The sequence below is a fragment of the Chelonoidis abingdonii genome, chromosome 23 (assembly GCF_003597395.2).
Source record: "Chelonoidis abingdonii isolate Lonesome George chromosome 23, CheloAbing_2.0, whole genome shotgun sequence".
NCBI lineage: Eukaryota > Metazoa > Chordata > Testudines > Testudinidae > Chelonoidis > Chelonoidis abingdonii.
Window position 1 is genome coordinate 9,808,504 of NC_133791.1, and position 15,181 is coordinate 9,823,684.

Genomic DNA, 15,181 nt, shown 5'->3' on the forward strand with positions numbered 1-15,181 from the left:
GATGGATTTCACTGTGGTAAGTAGACATTTGTCACCTACTTTTTGGGGGTAGTTGATATTTTACTCTGTTTGTCACAGTCTCTCTGAAGTGTGGGAGGGAGAGGGAAATGTTCCCTGCCAATTCTGCCTTTACCAGATGGTCAAAAGAAATAAGAATTTCCAACCCCCAGCACTGCCAACTCTTGCAATTTTACCACAAGTCTCGTGATATTTGATACTCTTCCTTAAAGTCCCAGTTTCTGGAGTCAGCTGATTACATGACAGTCTCAGGTTTTATTTTACTTATTTTTAATAAAAGGTAATTTCTAGACTGCATAGTTGTAGACAAAAAGATGAAAAACATGAACCCTATAGGCTTAAAAAAGCAGAACAGAAATAAAAATAACACACAATTAATTATTTTTAAAATCTCAAGAGGGACCTGATGTTGCAAGGTATTCACTGCTACAAGGACTTGCTCCTGCAGATATCAATGGTGCAAGTTCAAGACCCTATCTCCCACTGACTTCAATGGAAGTTAAGAAAACAGCAAGACTGAGCTCTAACAGTTTGCTGCAATGAAAGGGATGGATGTTTATACGAAGAAATGCACCGTTCCATAATCCACTTACCGCTGCAAAAAAAATCTGACTATCAAACTTCTGCAGTGAGCACTTCCCTGTGAGGAAGAGTTTTGGAGCAGAAGAGGAAGGCTGGAGGAAAAAGAATGCATTTCTGTATGCCATATTAAACAAATACATTGTGAACTACGGAGGTATAATACCACCACAGGGGTCTGGTAACTCAACAAACCACCTCAGCTCCCTTCATGCCACAGACCCCTCAAATAAAATCACTGCCCCATAACTCTCCGTTCCCAATTTATTCTAGAAGCTGTAAAATTCCAGGGAGTTTTCCTTGGCTAGAAGAAGCTAGTAATCAAGCCTAGCATTTGCTTTTTACAGCTGGTTTGAAACAAAAAGAACAAATGAGTGCATCTGTCTCCTAAAATTATCATTGTCTGACTCTCACAGCACAGTTATAGCAGCATATTACAGGAATATTTAGGACTGAATAATGTATTGGGGGGGGCTGATTTTATGCCAAGATAACACTGTGGATATGGTTCTTACAGTGCATCTGGGCTAGGAAGTAGTGATTTAAGGCCAGCGAGCTGTTATGTGAGAAGAAAGTTAATTTCATGCCCGGTGTGGTGGGCAAGAAACATAAAAAGGTTGTCTACTCACTGCCAAAATCTGATCATCTTTTCTTGGCACACAATCACTTGCCCCAAAACATATTTGCTCCACTGAACCACACGCCCTGGAAACTGGACTCCCAGAGAACTCCCAACTACCCTGATCCTCTCACAATCATGGAACACATGATGGGTCGGAAAATGTCATTTTTTACTTCTGGGACTTGATAGATCAAGAAAATCTCCTCCTGTAAATCTCAACATTGAGAGCTAATACAGTCTAGCCCAGAAACAGAGAACACACCACATTTGGAGCAATACTTGGATGAGTTTTTTTCAATATACTTGGCATAAGTTACAGTACTGCAACTCCATTTGGCCCTCTCCATAAGAGAGGGGGACACTTCTACTAATGCTCATAACATAACAGGAAGGCGAGGGAGGAGAGGAGGGGAAGGGAAATCTTGATAGGCAACACATTTGCTTGCTCCTCAAACATAAGCATGGAACAAGCCTAGCAAACACTCTATTCATTTCATCCATCCATTGGCCTCCTGAGCATAGGTAAGAACAAAATCTGGCCCAAAACCAAAGATGACTACTCCCCCCCGCCCCCAGTAAAACCCATGCACACATGCAGCTAAGACTTTTGCATACATTTTAAAAATAGTAATGACTGCTATGCTAAAATATCTACATGTATTTTAATAACAACCCAAGAATAGGATTGTGTGGATTTTATCACCTGAGAATTCACTGTTTCACAATGTGCTATAATGTGGACTAATGTACTTCATATCCACAGCTTGAGGGGCAAGCCCTCAATCTTCTCTGCACCAGTCCCTATGCCAGTCTGGATTAAATTATGTCCACTAGATGTCTACGAGGGAAAATATAGGACAGAAGGCTTAGTCAGAGGACTACAGCTCTCAGCGCTTGCTTTCTAAATACTTTATATTACTTGAAGTAGAGAAATTCTGTTGTAACACACTTCTCTTGCAAGACAGGGGCTTTCAGGTTCCTTCTTCAAATGCACTCCTCCAGCACAGATGATCATGGCTCTTAAAATACAGCAAGGCCTTTCAACACAGTATGAGCATAACCAAACAACTGTAGGATGGGAGATCTTACTCGAGACCAGGAACATGAATCTTTGTGCTAGTAGAAAGGAAAAACTCCGGTGGTTAAGGTGCTTAGGACTTGGGAGTTGTACGATCAACTCCCTGCTCCACCACAGACATTGCATGACCTTGAGCAATTCATTTACTATGTCTCAGCTTCCAATCTGCAAAATGGGGTAACCATACCTACTTTTCTACCTCACAGTGGTATTGTACAGTGAAGTGGGAATATATTAAAGACCGCGAGGTGTTCCGATTCAACAGAAATGGGGATCATAAGTACAATCAATAGGATTATTTTTGTAGTGCTCTCTCTGTGCCTACTATTATCTGAATAATAACCCTATTGATTGCTGAAAATGTAAGCTGAAGTGTCCATATTTTCCTAACAGATTATCAGGATATTTTTCAGAAACCAAAATACCATGCAGAGCTAAAACAGAGCTTCTTTGGCACTGTGTAGTTACCCAAACTCTACAGCATTATACCTTATTATCTAAAGTTTATAGGTGAGTCAACAATCCCTGGACAGGAAATTTCACAACAAAGATGCTGCTTCAGGAGCCTCTCTTTTTTTTTCCTTTTTAAAAACCACATCCAAGTTCTAAAGCATATCTTCACCCTCTGCACTGCGAAAAAGGCAAACCAAAATGATGGGCTTGCTGCTCCAACCCCATGGAAAATGATTGTCAGGATAGATGAAACTCAACAGGAAAAGAGGAAAAAATTGTGCAAACATCTAAGGAGAGACCTACTTTAAATATCTGAGATTCCCAGGACTCTTTGATTGATGCCTGAGGATCTGGTACAGTCTCAGCTGCTACAAAGAAAAAAAAGCTAATACCTTTTCTTGTAAGAAAGGGAAGATGCAAAATTCAGAAATTCCACTGCTGAAAACTGAAACATTCTTTTCAAAGGGATTCTTGTTCCTACAGCATGAACATGGAATGAGAACTCACGATTCAATAAGAAATTAAACCACCAAGACAATAAAATGTCTTATGATAGCAAATCAAACAGAGGGTAAGGAAAATACAGTGTGTCTGTCTGTGTAACAGAATTAGCAAGAGTCACATAAACATCGTTCTTCCTAAATTGCTGAAAGAGAAAGTTGTGCAATACTGCATCAATTTCTCAAATATTCTTGGCTTAGATCTCCAAGTAGGTATTTTTCCCCACCGAAGCAAGAATTGTGCTCACTGGCTCGTTGACAGAACAAGATGCAATTGGCTAATGGTTCTCTTTTGCTTGCAACAATATATTTTACCTCTAGGTACCTCTAAACCTGCAGAGTAAAATAAACAATAGTTTTCAATCTCATAAGTAAACTAGAAAACAGAATCACTGTGCAAACAAGAGAGTTGATTTATTGCCCATACTACACAGAACTGGAGAGTTCAACGGACACAATGAACCTTTTTATTGTCCCTGGTTGCTTCACCTATGAAGGTTTTCAGTATGCTACTCCAAGGAGCAGCTCAGACCCTGAGCTGTTAGAGTTTCAAATTAATTTCGTCTAACGTTTTTAAAAGTAATTTGATGGGAAGTGAGGGAGGGGAGCAGGGTGAATGGAAAGTTATTAATATCACCAAAACAAATTAATTTGATGAAAATGGGGGGAAAGCTGTTAAAAGCACAAGATAAACTTTAGAAAAATCAATGTAAACAGGCCAGATTATGCCCCTGGACCTCGGTGCTCCTACTGAAATCAATGGTAGGTAGTGGCACATATACATGAAAGGGTAGTCTTTGGCTCCATGTAGACTAACCCAAGGTATGACCTTGTCATTAGACTAATGGCCATACATGGGTGACACTGAGGCATGAAACTGAGCTTGTCCAATGTAGAAAGGCAGAGTTCAGAAAGAAGATTTAAATAACAGATTATGTATGCCTTTAGGATACAACCTGCCACAACAGAACAGAAAGAAAACTGCAACAGAGCGAGAGAGAAAGCATAGGAGAGTGTATGGTATATAAAGCATGAAATAAGAACTACAGCCCAAACTAAGAGGTTGTCCAACATGCAGTCCTGGTTTAGAAATGGACTTTCTATTAATCTGTGTTATGAAATATGGAATAATTTCCTGAGAGGACAAACACAGACGTCATCAGAACTTTTTTAACACCTTTCCAAACCTTCCATTTTTTTACTATCCAAAAAAATAGAGTCTGCATTAGGTTTAACAGTCAAATGTTTCCTCATCTAAAATCAAGGCAAACCATGGTGAATACACATTATTGAATCCCCCTCAATAGATAAATATCTGGTCTTTGTAAACAGCTTTCAGCTCAATACCACTTGGTATGGCAACCCCTATCTTTTCATTGTGTGTGTGTGTGTGTGTGTGTGCGCGCGCGCGTGTGAATATATACACACACATATATAGACACACACACACATACCCCCTACGTCCATATAACGCTGTCCTCGGGAGTCAAAACATCTTACCGTGTTATAGGTGAAATCGCATTATATTGAACTTGCTTTGATCCACCGGAGGGTGCAGCCCCGCCCCCCCGAAGCACTGCTTTACCGCGTTATATCTGAATTCATGTTATATCAGGTCGTGTTATGTCGGGGTAGAGGTATATATCTTCCTACTGTATTTTCCACTCCACGCATCTGATGAAGTGGGTTTCAGCCCACGAAAGCTTATACCCAAATAAATTTGTTAGTTTCTAAAGTGTTACAAGTAGTCCTCGTTCTTTTTACTTAAATCCATGATACTCTCCCATTTGGGCTCAGCTCCTTCAAGTTAAACATTTCATAAAATTCAATGACTTGATCAATCCGCTCCTGCTGTGCAGTGGAAAGTCAGCCACTGCATGACTGCCTAACAGGCTACTATACCTCGAGCACAGACACACTAATATACAGGGTTCCATCAATCAGCAAAGCTAGTCACTTGCTGGGTAAAAAAAACCCAACAAGTCAACATGTTCCCTACTGAAGTGTGGGTTTTTCTGTTTGTTTCTTATGCAAATGAATTAATGGTTCACTTACACAGGGAGAGCAACCAACCCTTCCTGCAGCCTGTTGTTCACACTGGACTAAAGCCCAGTGGGATATCTGCTATGACTGCAGAAAAAAAGAAAAGTGTGAGGTCATCAGATTTATTAGTCTGAAGCCCGGTCCCTGTTTTAACAAGAATAAAACCCTCCTACTGCAATATCCATAGGGTGGAAACACTAGCAGCAATGAGGAGAGCTGAAACCAAAAGAAGCGATGGCTGTTTACGTTGGCAGTCATTTCAAACTCTAATGGAAAATTTCAGCTCTGACTGCATCAGGGGTAGAACAAGTTATTAAGGAAAAAGGTATGGCATTTGAACAAAAAAAACTATACATAGCTTATCCTTATTCGAGTGCTCTATGCTGCTGAAGCAAAGGCAACGTGAGAAATATTGCACCAGAACCAAACTGTGTATTAATAGCCATCATTAGGGGAATATACTGTCCAAACAAAATATATTTCCTGTGGGAAAGGAGGACAATGAGTAATACTGTCCATGCCACGTACACACAGTTAAGTTTAGCTACTGGTGAAAATAAGTTATGTTATACTTTAATGTGAAAAAGCTGATGCAAGGCTAATGTATCATTTTATACCGAGGGAGTGAAAAAAACCCCTCACCTAAATAATTATTCCATTCCCTTTGTTAAAGGAACATCTACTATTTGACCAGATACAGTGAGAGAAAATCATTACCTTTAATTTGCTTACAAGTGGGCTGGACAAACATTAGGCTATTAGCTTAATTACAAACAGTACTGACTGTACAGAGGACAAATACCTCACCAGTCTTCGTGTCATAAATACAGTGACGTTTCTAAACTTCCACTGGTTTGCTGCAATACATTATAGCACTCTATTTTTCAGGAGCTACTGAGGAAGCCAAAATTGTAGATTATTTAACACTAGATTAAGCATTAATGAGGCAAGAATCAGATTGTTTATCTAAACCCCCAATCGGAAATTAAATAAAACTTTATGCTGAAAGCTCAGGCTGCAGTCATTTTGTCCTGCTAATATTAACGGAGTACAGCTTATTCAGTCTCAGAGATAAGTACCCACAGAATTCAGTTTGGGCAGAGGGAATTTGCTGCCTGAAAAGCCAGTATTTTGCCTAAAGAAAAGGATGGTACATATTCAGTACTTCGCACATATTTAATAGAATACATTTTTGGTCTAAGGGAGGCAGTTGATTTTCATGACTTTTTCATAAATACTGCAGATTTCAGACGCTAAATGCAACAGCACCAGCCCGCAGGTACGACTCTAGATTAACTTCTTTCTCTCTTACCCTTTGCTAACTGGCCAAGCCAAAAATCAAGATGCTAGGTGAGCCTCTATGCCTAATGTGGAGACTCAGAGCAAGACTGCACTAAATACTGAATTCCTCCCTACAAAGCCTTACTGTCTTCTTTTTGAAACATTCACTAAGGCTTGTCTACACATGAAAGCTAATTCGGAATGCTGTAGAGTGTGAACTAAGAGTGGAATAGCTATTCCTAAATGATTCCATTATTCCAGAATAAGAGTGACTTATTTCAAATTTGCTTAATTTAATTAAAAACCACACCAGAAAAAGGCACTCTTAGTCCAGAATAAGTGGGTCTACAAATGCAGTTACCAAGAATAGGTACTCTGCTTTAAAATCACATCCTGCCTTATTCCAAATCAATTTTCATGTGCAGACAAACTCTAAGCAACTATGAAATGAGCTCAAGCCCTTCAGCCTGGTGGGTGAAGGCTGGACAGACAATTAGCTTCCTGCCATGATCAACCAGCACTACAGGCATTCTGTAAAAAAAAATAAGTCAGCCATTCAAGGATCTCAGCGCACTTTCCAAAGATAAGGGTTATTGTCATTTAAAAGCTGGCCATAAGAGGATGTGCAGTAGTCTCAATGGAAGTTCAGGGTTCTTATATCTTAAAGCAGCTGTCCCTGAGCGATTTACCCAAGGCCACACAAGCCAACCAGACAGGAATAGAACTCAGCTCTGACTCCCAGCGCCAGCCCTAAATTTGACCAAGCTTCTTCCCTGACAACACAACTCAGTGCTCTCTCTTCTTCCTGGTCCTGACTGGGAATTCTAACAAAGGAACGTTCTCAATGTCTGGTAAGCCAAACCGCAGAGTTGCCTGACCTGTTCCTCAACTCTAGTTCCTAGCCTGGAACAAACAAAGATACCAGTGTGCTTTGCCTCACTTTCTTCCCATCTTTTTACCATTTATACAGCACCACTGTGCTAAGTGTTTTATGAAAAAAACTTATGCCCACCAGCTCCCAGCCCTGTGGCTCCTACAGTCCATTTGTTTTAGGCCTATCCCTATGGTATTTCATGTAGAATTCTTCAGCTCAGGTAATTCAGTGCCATCCGCTGCGGAATGTGGAGTAAAATGAGGGTTACGAACATGGGGCTTACAGAATTTCAACTTTGTTTTTTAAACTAAGGCCCAGACATGGAAAGCTTCTACTTAAAGCTAAAGCAACTGACCAAAGTGCCTTCTTCTAGTTGCACATCTAAACTCAAATTTTCAGAATAACTGAAGCCCGACTACCATTTTCAAAAGCAAGCTAGGCACTTAGGTGCCAACATCACTTTTGAAAACGGATCTAGGCGTTTCTGAAAACGTCGTTCTTAGGGCTATTAAGGGGAAAGGACCAACCAGGTTGCTAGCATGCTCAAAAAGTATATTTAATTCTGCCTCAGCATGGGGTGCATGGACTCTTGAGGTCTCTTCCAGTCCTATATTTCTCGGATTCCCTGAAAATTAGTCTGACATAGTTTGCAATTTTGACCACCAGCGTATTAACCAGAAGAGGTATGAAAAACTATTCACGAGGGAATGAGGGGAGTAGGGTACTAGCAAGAAAAGAGAAATATAAAGTTATATGACAACCCAAAGCAAATTACAAAAATTATATTAAAACAATTTTACACACAGGCCTTCTTCTCTGGGGTATTACACGGTTAACATTTACTGATCCAACTAAAGGTCCATAAACTTGTTAGCTTTCCTTAATCAACTTCAGCATTCCCATTTCAGCAGGGGGCATGCTCAGATAAGAGCTAGCTCTAGTTCCTGTGTGTACTGCTCATAAAAGCTTGAAGAGAATGTTAAAGCTATTTATGCACACGCCCACTGGGAACCTTCTCTCTGACATAATTGCTTTGAAATAAATGGGGAGTGTGAAGACCTAAAACACACAGCTTTGATATACGGTAAATACATTCTTTCATCAGGATCTTTTCCTTGCTGGTTATTCATTTATAAGAAACTGTGTCACAGCTAAAATGCACAAATTGGCAAATAAGAGGATTTCCTTTAAAAGGATATGATACACTGAGGGGGTAGGGGATAGGTGGAGGTGGGAGTGATGGCATTCCTCAAGCAGAGTGTTCTCTAGGAGGCTTGTAGAAAACAAAGCACAGTAGATATAGGACCTCATTTCCATTTACACCCAGGCCAGAGTAAAGTAGCAGAAGTTATAGTCACACCATTCTTAAGGCCCATTTAAACAGTGGTGTAAAGCAGACAACGTAAATTAGAATGAGGTTCAGCCTTTAACAATTTTATTCTTCTAAGCATAATTCTTGTAACATTGCAACAAGGATCTGTGCAAGATCCGAGAGGTATCAGGCAGTAGATCTCTAACACTAAAAGAGGCATATATGTGTATGTATGTCTAGAAGGGGCTTATGCTAGAAACAGAAGTGATATTAAGAAAGTTTGACTGTAAGTGGATTTCTCAGTACATGACGACTGAGATTTATTTAACTGTTCAAAGCAGGCGGGGATAACCTTTGCCCTCCTCTCCCAAGATATGAATGATTTACCTGGAGAGCTCTGATTAATTAGAAGTATATATGACCTATAATCTTGTTTCCATTTAGGACAGGTCACTTCAGAAATAGCCCTGACTCCTTTTAAAATATTTTTTGCAGACTTTGGGAGCAGCTCCCAAGGCTCTGTCTTGCCTATTTAGTCATTTTTCAGAGCTACTCCTAGTGCTGGTCTAGTGGCCATGAATCGGAGAGAGACTAATTTAAGTCATTAGGAGCTTATTTCATATTGGAGGAGAATGGTGGCAGGCAAGTAGTTTGAAGCCATTCTGATGAAAGAAAATCACGGCAGATCTAATTCCATAGCCTTATAGTTTGGAAATTCTCCTAAAGGAAAAAGCAGACCCAAGGAGTCAAACATTAGCTAATACGGGTCTGATCCTACGCTCCTTACTCAGGCAAAACCTCTACTGTGAACAAGAAGTGCAAGATTGAGCACTAAAAAAGCAGAAGCTAAACTTGTGGACAAGAATAGGAAATGGAGATTAAACAATCTGTTGCAGGTCAAGGGTTACTTGTAGATCAGTTACCACAAGGGGCTAAAGCAGCCTGCTCAATACCATCTACTACACTCTACTTCAAATCGCTTCATCTTAATGCTTAATCTTCTCAGCACTAGAAGTTTAGGCCTAGCACAATAAAAATGTAATGCTTGAACAGTGATGGCCTGTATCAAATTTCATGTAGCTTGCAACTTCACAGAACTTTTAGGGAGGGCACAAGGTCTGAGAAATTCAAGTTCAAAAGCAAAAGACAAATTGTACAGCCCTGGAAAATAGGGTAGGAAATAGGCCCCCAGTTTCCCTTACTTCAATGTGTCTTTTCTTTGATATACACAAAAAAAAAATTCTTTTGCAGAGAGAGAAAGCATTTTATTTTTAAAAATACATTTCCGTGTACATGTAGCTGAAATGGACATATTTTTCTTAAGTAGTATTCAATACTCAATTACTTTCCTAGCAGCAAAATGCACTTCCAATCTAAAAGCCAATCTCTCCTAAAAACATTTCTGGAGAGTTATTCTGAAGAATAATGAAGGAAGAACTGCTTAAGCTGATTACATCCTGGATTTTTTAAATATTGCTAAGTATTGTCCAATTTGCTTCAAAGATGTGATCTCTGTACTAACCACCTTCACTCATAAAAATGCAACAAAATAGTAAAGTCAAGTCTATTTGCTCTTGGTGCAGTAACTAATATTTCCTAACATTACCAATAACATTGGTATATTAATCCACGGACAGACTCTCTACGACAAACCTTTCACTCTCCCTTTCTGTTTGATTCATGTGATGGTATTAATGTTTTGTCCATGAGAGACTGTGATGTAACAATATAATGTCACAAAGACATACCTCAGGAGGAAACAACTTAGTATCCTTAGATGATTTAAAAACAAAAACAAAAACAAAAAACTCCACGCACTATTACAATTATTTTTTCCACTCAACATTAAAGTTTGACACAAAATAGATTTAATATTAAGTCATGTCCATCCATTGATGTATAATAAATATTTTCAACAGCATCACATTAATATGAATGCCACTTCTCATCCAGCAAAATAAGCACTGCACCAACATTTTCACTTCACTTGTCCCTAAATTCAGGGCAATACTGAAAACTGCTTTCCAACACCACTCTACAAGTAGTTAAATGACACCTGCAGCATGGAAACCGAAGCTTCTAGAGAGGCTTGGCAATCAGAGCTAATGGAAAAACTAAGCAGATTCCCAGAGCTTCCCAAACCCTTTAAAGTACAACACTCTTCCTCATCTACCTCCCTTCTTAAATGCTTACCAATGTTTTGAGTAGAATTTGACAATTATGTAGTTGTATTAATGTCAAACAAGTAACAATCCTTAATTCAATTTGGAAAGAAAAGTCTTACATTTGCTGTCCAAAGGTAAAAGCAGCCAGCACACACCTCATTCTTCCAGATTCAATCAGATTTTATTTTGAGTTAGGTTTTTCTTAATTACCCACTGCCATTTGAGCTTAAGTTGACGACATAAATGAATTATCCCATGACAATGTCTATATTTAAAATTAGATTTGGGCCCCATAAATACCTTCCCAACCCTCTGTGACCTCCTTCAGTAACAACAAGACTATTTTATATCTTTCATACACAATGCTTACAAATTGCCATTAGAAAAAAATACCATAGCGTTTGTTAGCTGGGGATTTCTCTTCCATACATTTGAGCCAGACACTCAACTGAGGGTTAAAAGGAAACTGCTTCATAAGATCAAATGGTGAGAAGCAACGGGGGGGGGGGGGGGGGGGAGGCGAGTTACAATAAAAGCCAAATTGTACTCTGCACAGTGCTCTTTATTGGGGGCCACAACTCTTTCAGGATCTGAGAAGTTCTTGCGGGTACTGTCTCAGCCCTTTAATGAAGCGTTTCTATGTAAAGATTAAAAACAGAGTGGCAGCAGGAGGAAAAAAATATATTTTCATCAGCAAAATTACAACTCTCTCCTCTTAGGACCTGCTGATAAAGGAGAGAGATGTGCCATGTATACAACAACTGAACGCATCCAAAAGGAGACAGGCTTTGAAAAGAAACTCTCAAATTTCAGGATGACTTAGAACTGGAACCACAAACTTCAATATTTGGGCTAAAAAGAAAACTGCTCAGCCCTTGGTACAAAATGGATCCCAGTTAGCATTCAAGGGGCTTGAGAAACACAGTCAGCTCTTCTATAAAAATAAACAAAAAAATCAGCAAAAATCTATTTACAACTAAGAGAGGAGGAGAATCACCCCACAAGGAGGAGCAAGAAATGTAACAATATTTTTTTTTTAATGACTCTCCAACTGGGTGAGGAAAAGGTTAAAAGTCCTTTCACGGGTGACACACACATCACCCACACATAAAAAGATCCACGCTACCTTTTGGTAGGCATAAAGGCACAAGGTTCCCAAATAAAAATTCCTTCAAGGGGGCAAAATATCATTGTTTGTTATCCTCCCCCCACCCTCTTTTTTTTTTTTTTTTTTTTTTTTTTTTACAGACAGTTCATGTTTGGTTTCAAATCCAAGGCACCAAGAGACTTTCTTCTTTCACTTTGCAATAATCCACTCGGAGAAGAGAAAGCTCCCCCCACCCCGGGGCTTCTCCTTTGGGGGTGGGTTTTGTTCGCAATTTCCTTGGGTTCAGACAGCCCCTAAAAATATCAGGGGAGAGCGGAGGTTGTTCAATCCAGACTGGGGTGGGGTGAGCTTGAAATGAGCCATAAAAGTCCTTTCCCGGCTCTGAAATGCGCCTCACTGCGAGCCGGAGCCCAAGTGGCGAATTCTTGTTGGAGCTCGCCTGGGATCTCGGCGAGCTTGATGCGAGCGCTACAGTAAAAAATAATAATACAAAACCCCCAGCCCCCCAACGCGGAGCGTCCTCTGCGCTCCCTCCCGCTTGCAAGGCCCCCGGCATGCGGGGAGAGACCTGGCGGCGTCTCCGGCAGCCCCAGGTAAACCCGGCTCAGGTGCCATGCACAGCCCGGCGCTTCCGAGCGGAGAGCTCGCCTGTCACTGCAAAGGCGGAGGGAGGCAGCGGGCGGCAGCAGCTTCACATGTGATCTCCGCCGGGCTGCGCGGCTCGGCAAGCGAGCCTCGGGCGCGCTGCAAAAGGCGGCCTGGATCGCCTTGGAAGGAGCCCTGCATGCCGGCCCCCGAGCTACAAGGCCACGGGGGCCCTGGGAGCACCCGCACCGGTGCCTCTGATCACAAGGCAAGCGGTCAGCCTGACTGGCGGAGGTTAAAGCCCCCTGAAAAGGAGACTGTCTGTACAATTCTGCTCCACCAAAGCCTGTCTCCCTCCCCAGCAGAAGCTGGTCCCATAAAAGATACCACCTCACCCACCTTGTCTGTCTAATATCCTGGGACCCGCAGGGCTAAAACAACATGCACAGAATTCTGCTCCTGTCATTAGTAAAGCAGGGATCCGAAGGGAATGGATCAAGAGCTAAATCCTTAAAGAAACACTGAAGGCCTAACAGAGTGTGGTTGGGGAGGTACTTCCCCCTGCCAATGGGCTTGGTGGGCCAGGAGCTACAATTCTTTGCAGAGGCAGTGATTTTTTTTTTTTTTTTTAAGGTTTTTATTTTAAAGAGAAGAGGCGAACCAGGTACCTATCTCCTGCCACCCAGCTCTAAATGTTCTACAGCTTCCCAACCAGCACCATGTGTTTCCGCCTTGCTTTGATGCATCTATTTCTGTGGTTTATATGGCTAGTTAAGCTGCTAAGTGTGTCAAATGTTGCAGCTTAGGGACCTTTTTGTGGCTTCCACTTCCCCACATTATCTATCTATTCTCTGGCTCTAAACATTCAATAACTTCCCAACCAGGGAATATATTCTTCCTCTCCTGTGTTATTTCCCTAGGGCTTGCATCCTCATTTGTTAAATATATTATGACATGCTATTTACCTTGGTCTGCAGCTTTGGGACTTGTGGCTTCCAGTCCTCCCCACCCCCAACGAATTTCACAAATAAATCAGTATAAAAGGATCCTAGCTAAACAATTGGTGACTGGATTGTTAAAGGGGCCTGGACTGAGCTTCCTTTTTCGCAAGCATAATAATACAGGCACAATTATTTGTGAGCGCCAAGTTCTACCTGCAAAAAACTGGGTGACACTGAAAATCTGGACCCTAATGCATATATGATGGGGGAAATTAAATTAACTCCCAGAAAGGTAATTTATAATTAAAGTCAGCTCTCATCTCAATATACTATCTGCCAAAACTGGTCTAAGTGCTGGCAGAACTATCCCACAGAAGCTAGTTCAGCCCATTGAAATGTCCCTCCATGCCCCTTCTGGGCTCCATTCATAGGGTGGAAGATCCATACAGCAGTGGATCTTCTGAGCCTTGCACCTCTCTTCAGTGTGCTGCTGTGCAGGCATCCCCTGTGGAATTAACCGCACAAATTCCTTGCTTCCTTGGCAGCAGAACTACTTTGGTTCAATTGTCCAGGAACCCTTCTTTGGTGCGTAGGCAGGAATCATCTATCAATGATTTGCATGTTGAGGCTGGACTTCCATCCAAGAGTTGAATTACTCACACCCATTTACTTCTTTTAAACCACTGGATCAAGTCTCCAAATGGTGTCACAAGAGAACAGTAAAAGTGCCAAGGAGAGGGGTAATAAAAGCACTCAGGATCCTGAGCAAGGAATCTTGACTATAAGGAAGACACCTGCCTTTACTCCTCAGACTTTAGAGAAGAACACCTCTACTATGTAATAAGGACTGGTGCAGTGTGTTACTCTGAGCCAGTGAGTCTCAACCCATGGCCCAATCAGCACACAGCTGCAGTCCATGTGACATCCTCAGGGCCATACACATAGTATTGGATGCGGCCCACCTAACACATTGGGAAACACATATGCAGCTCACAATGGTAAATATCTTCAGAACCGCTGGTCCAAGCACTCTTCATACTGGTGTTTCTCTTTGCTTCACTGTCAGTTAATTAGGGGCACTTCACACTGTTGTCAGAGAGGCCATTATCCCCCATCACCGTGAACACACTCCTCACATCATGTGCTTCGACTGCAGAGAAAGATGGCAGCCACAATGGGAGGACTATAATGCCCAAATGCCAGCCCTCTATATCCCACAATGCACTGCAATGTACCTATACAACCAGCAGCATAGGATGAAAACCAGCCAAATCAAGAAGTATGTGTCAGCATGTAACCCAAAGCGCTTTACAACTCTTAACAAAAAACACTCAGTATGGCTCTGGGCTGGAAGGTCTTCAGTTTTAACATCACTGTCTCCACGCATTGCATTATAGGCACTATTCATTTGCAGCATCAGGTAACAGAGTAGTTTGAAATTTCAATATAAATAATTTCACAGAAATATTAGTGTGAAGAAAGCAGTTCCAAAGAGTGGTCATCATATGGACACAACTGTTCTCTTTAACAGAACAATCCATCTATGGAAGAGCAAGGTCAGTGCAAAATGTCAGAGCAACCTGTGGTCCAGGTCACGGGGCTGGAAGACATGGGTTCTACTC

The 15,181-nt window shown here is 41.2% G+C and overlaps 1 protein-coding gene across 1 annotated transcript in view; it reads right to left on the bottom strand.

Moving 5' to 3' along the window:
* Nucleotides 1-11,479: 11,479 nt before the first annotated feature.
* The window catches only part of LOC142045757 (arginine-glutamic acid dipeptide repeats protein-like), a 256,334-nt gene continuing 252,632 nt past the window's right edge, over nt 11,480-15,181 (bottom strand). The window contains exon 11 of the mRNA XM_075060204.1: nt 11,480-11,562. Coding sequence (XP_074916305.1) covers nt 11,509-11,562 — 54 coding nt within the window. The 3' untranslated portion in view covers nt 11,480-11,508. The remainder of the gene's footprint in view (nt 11,563-15,181) is intronic.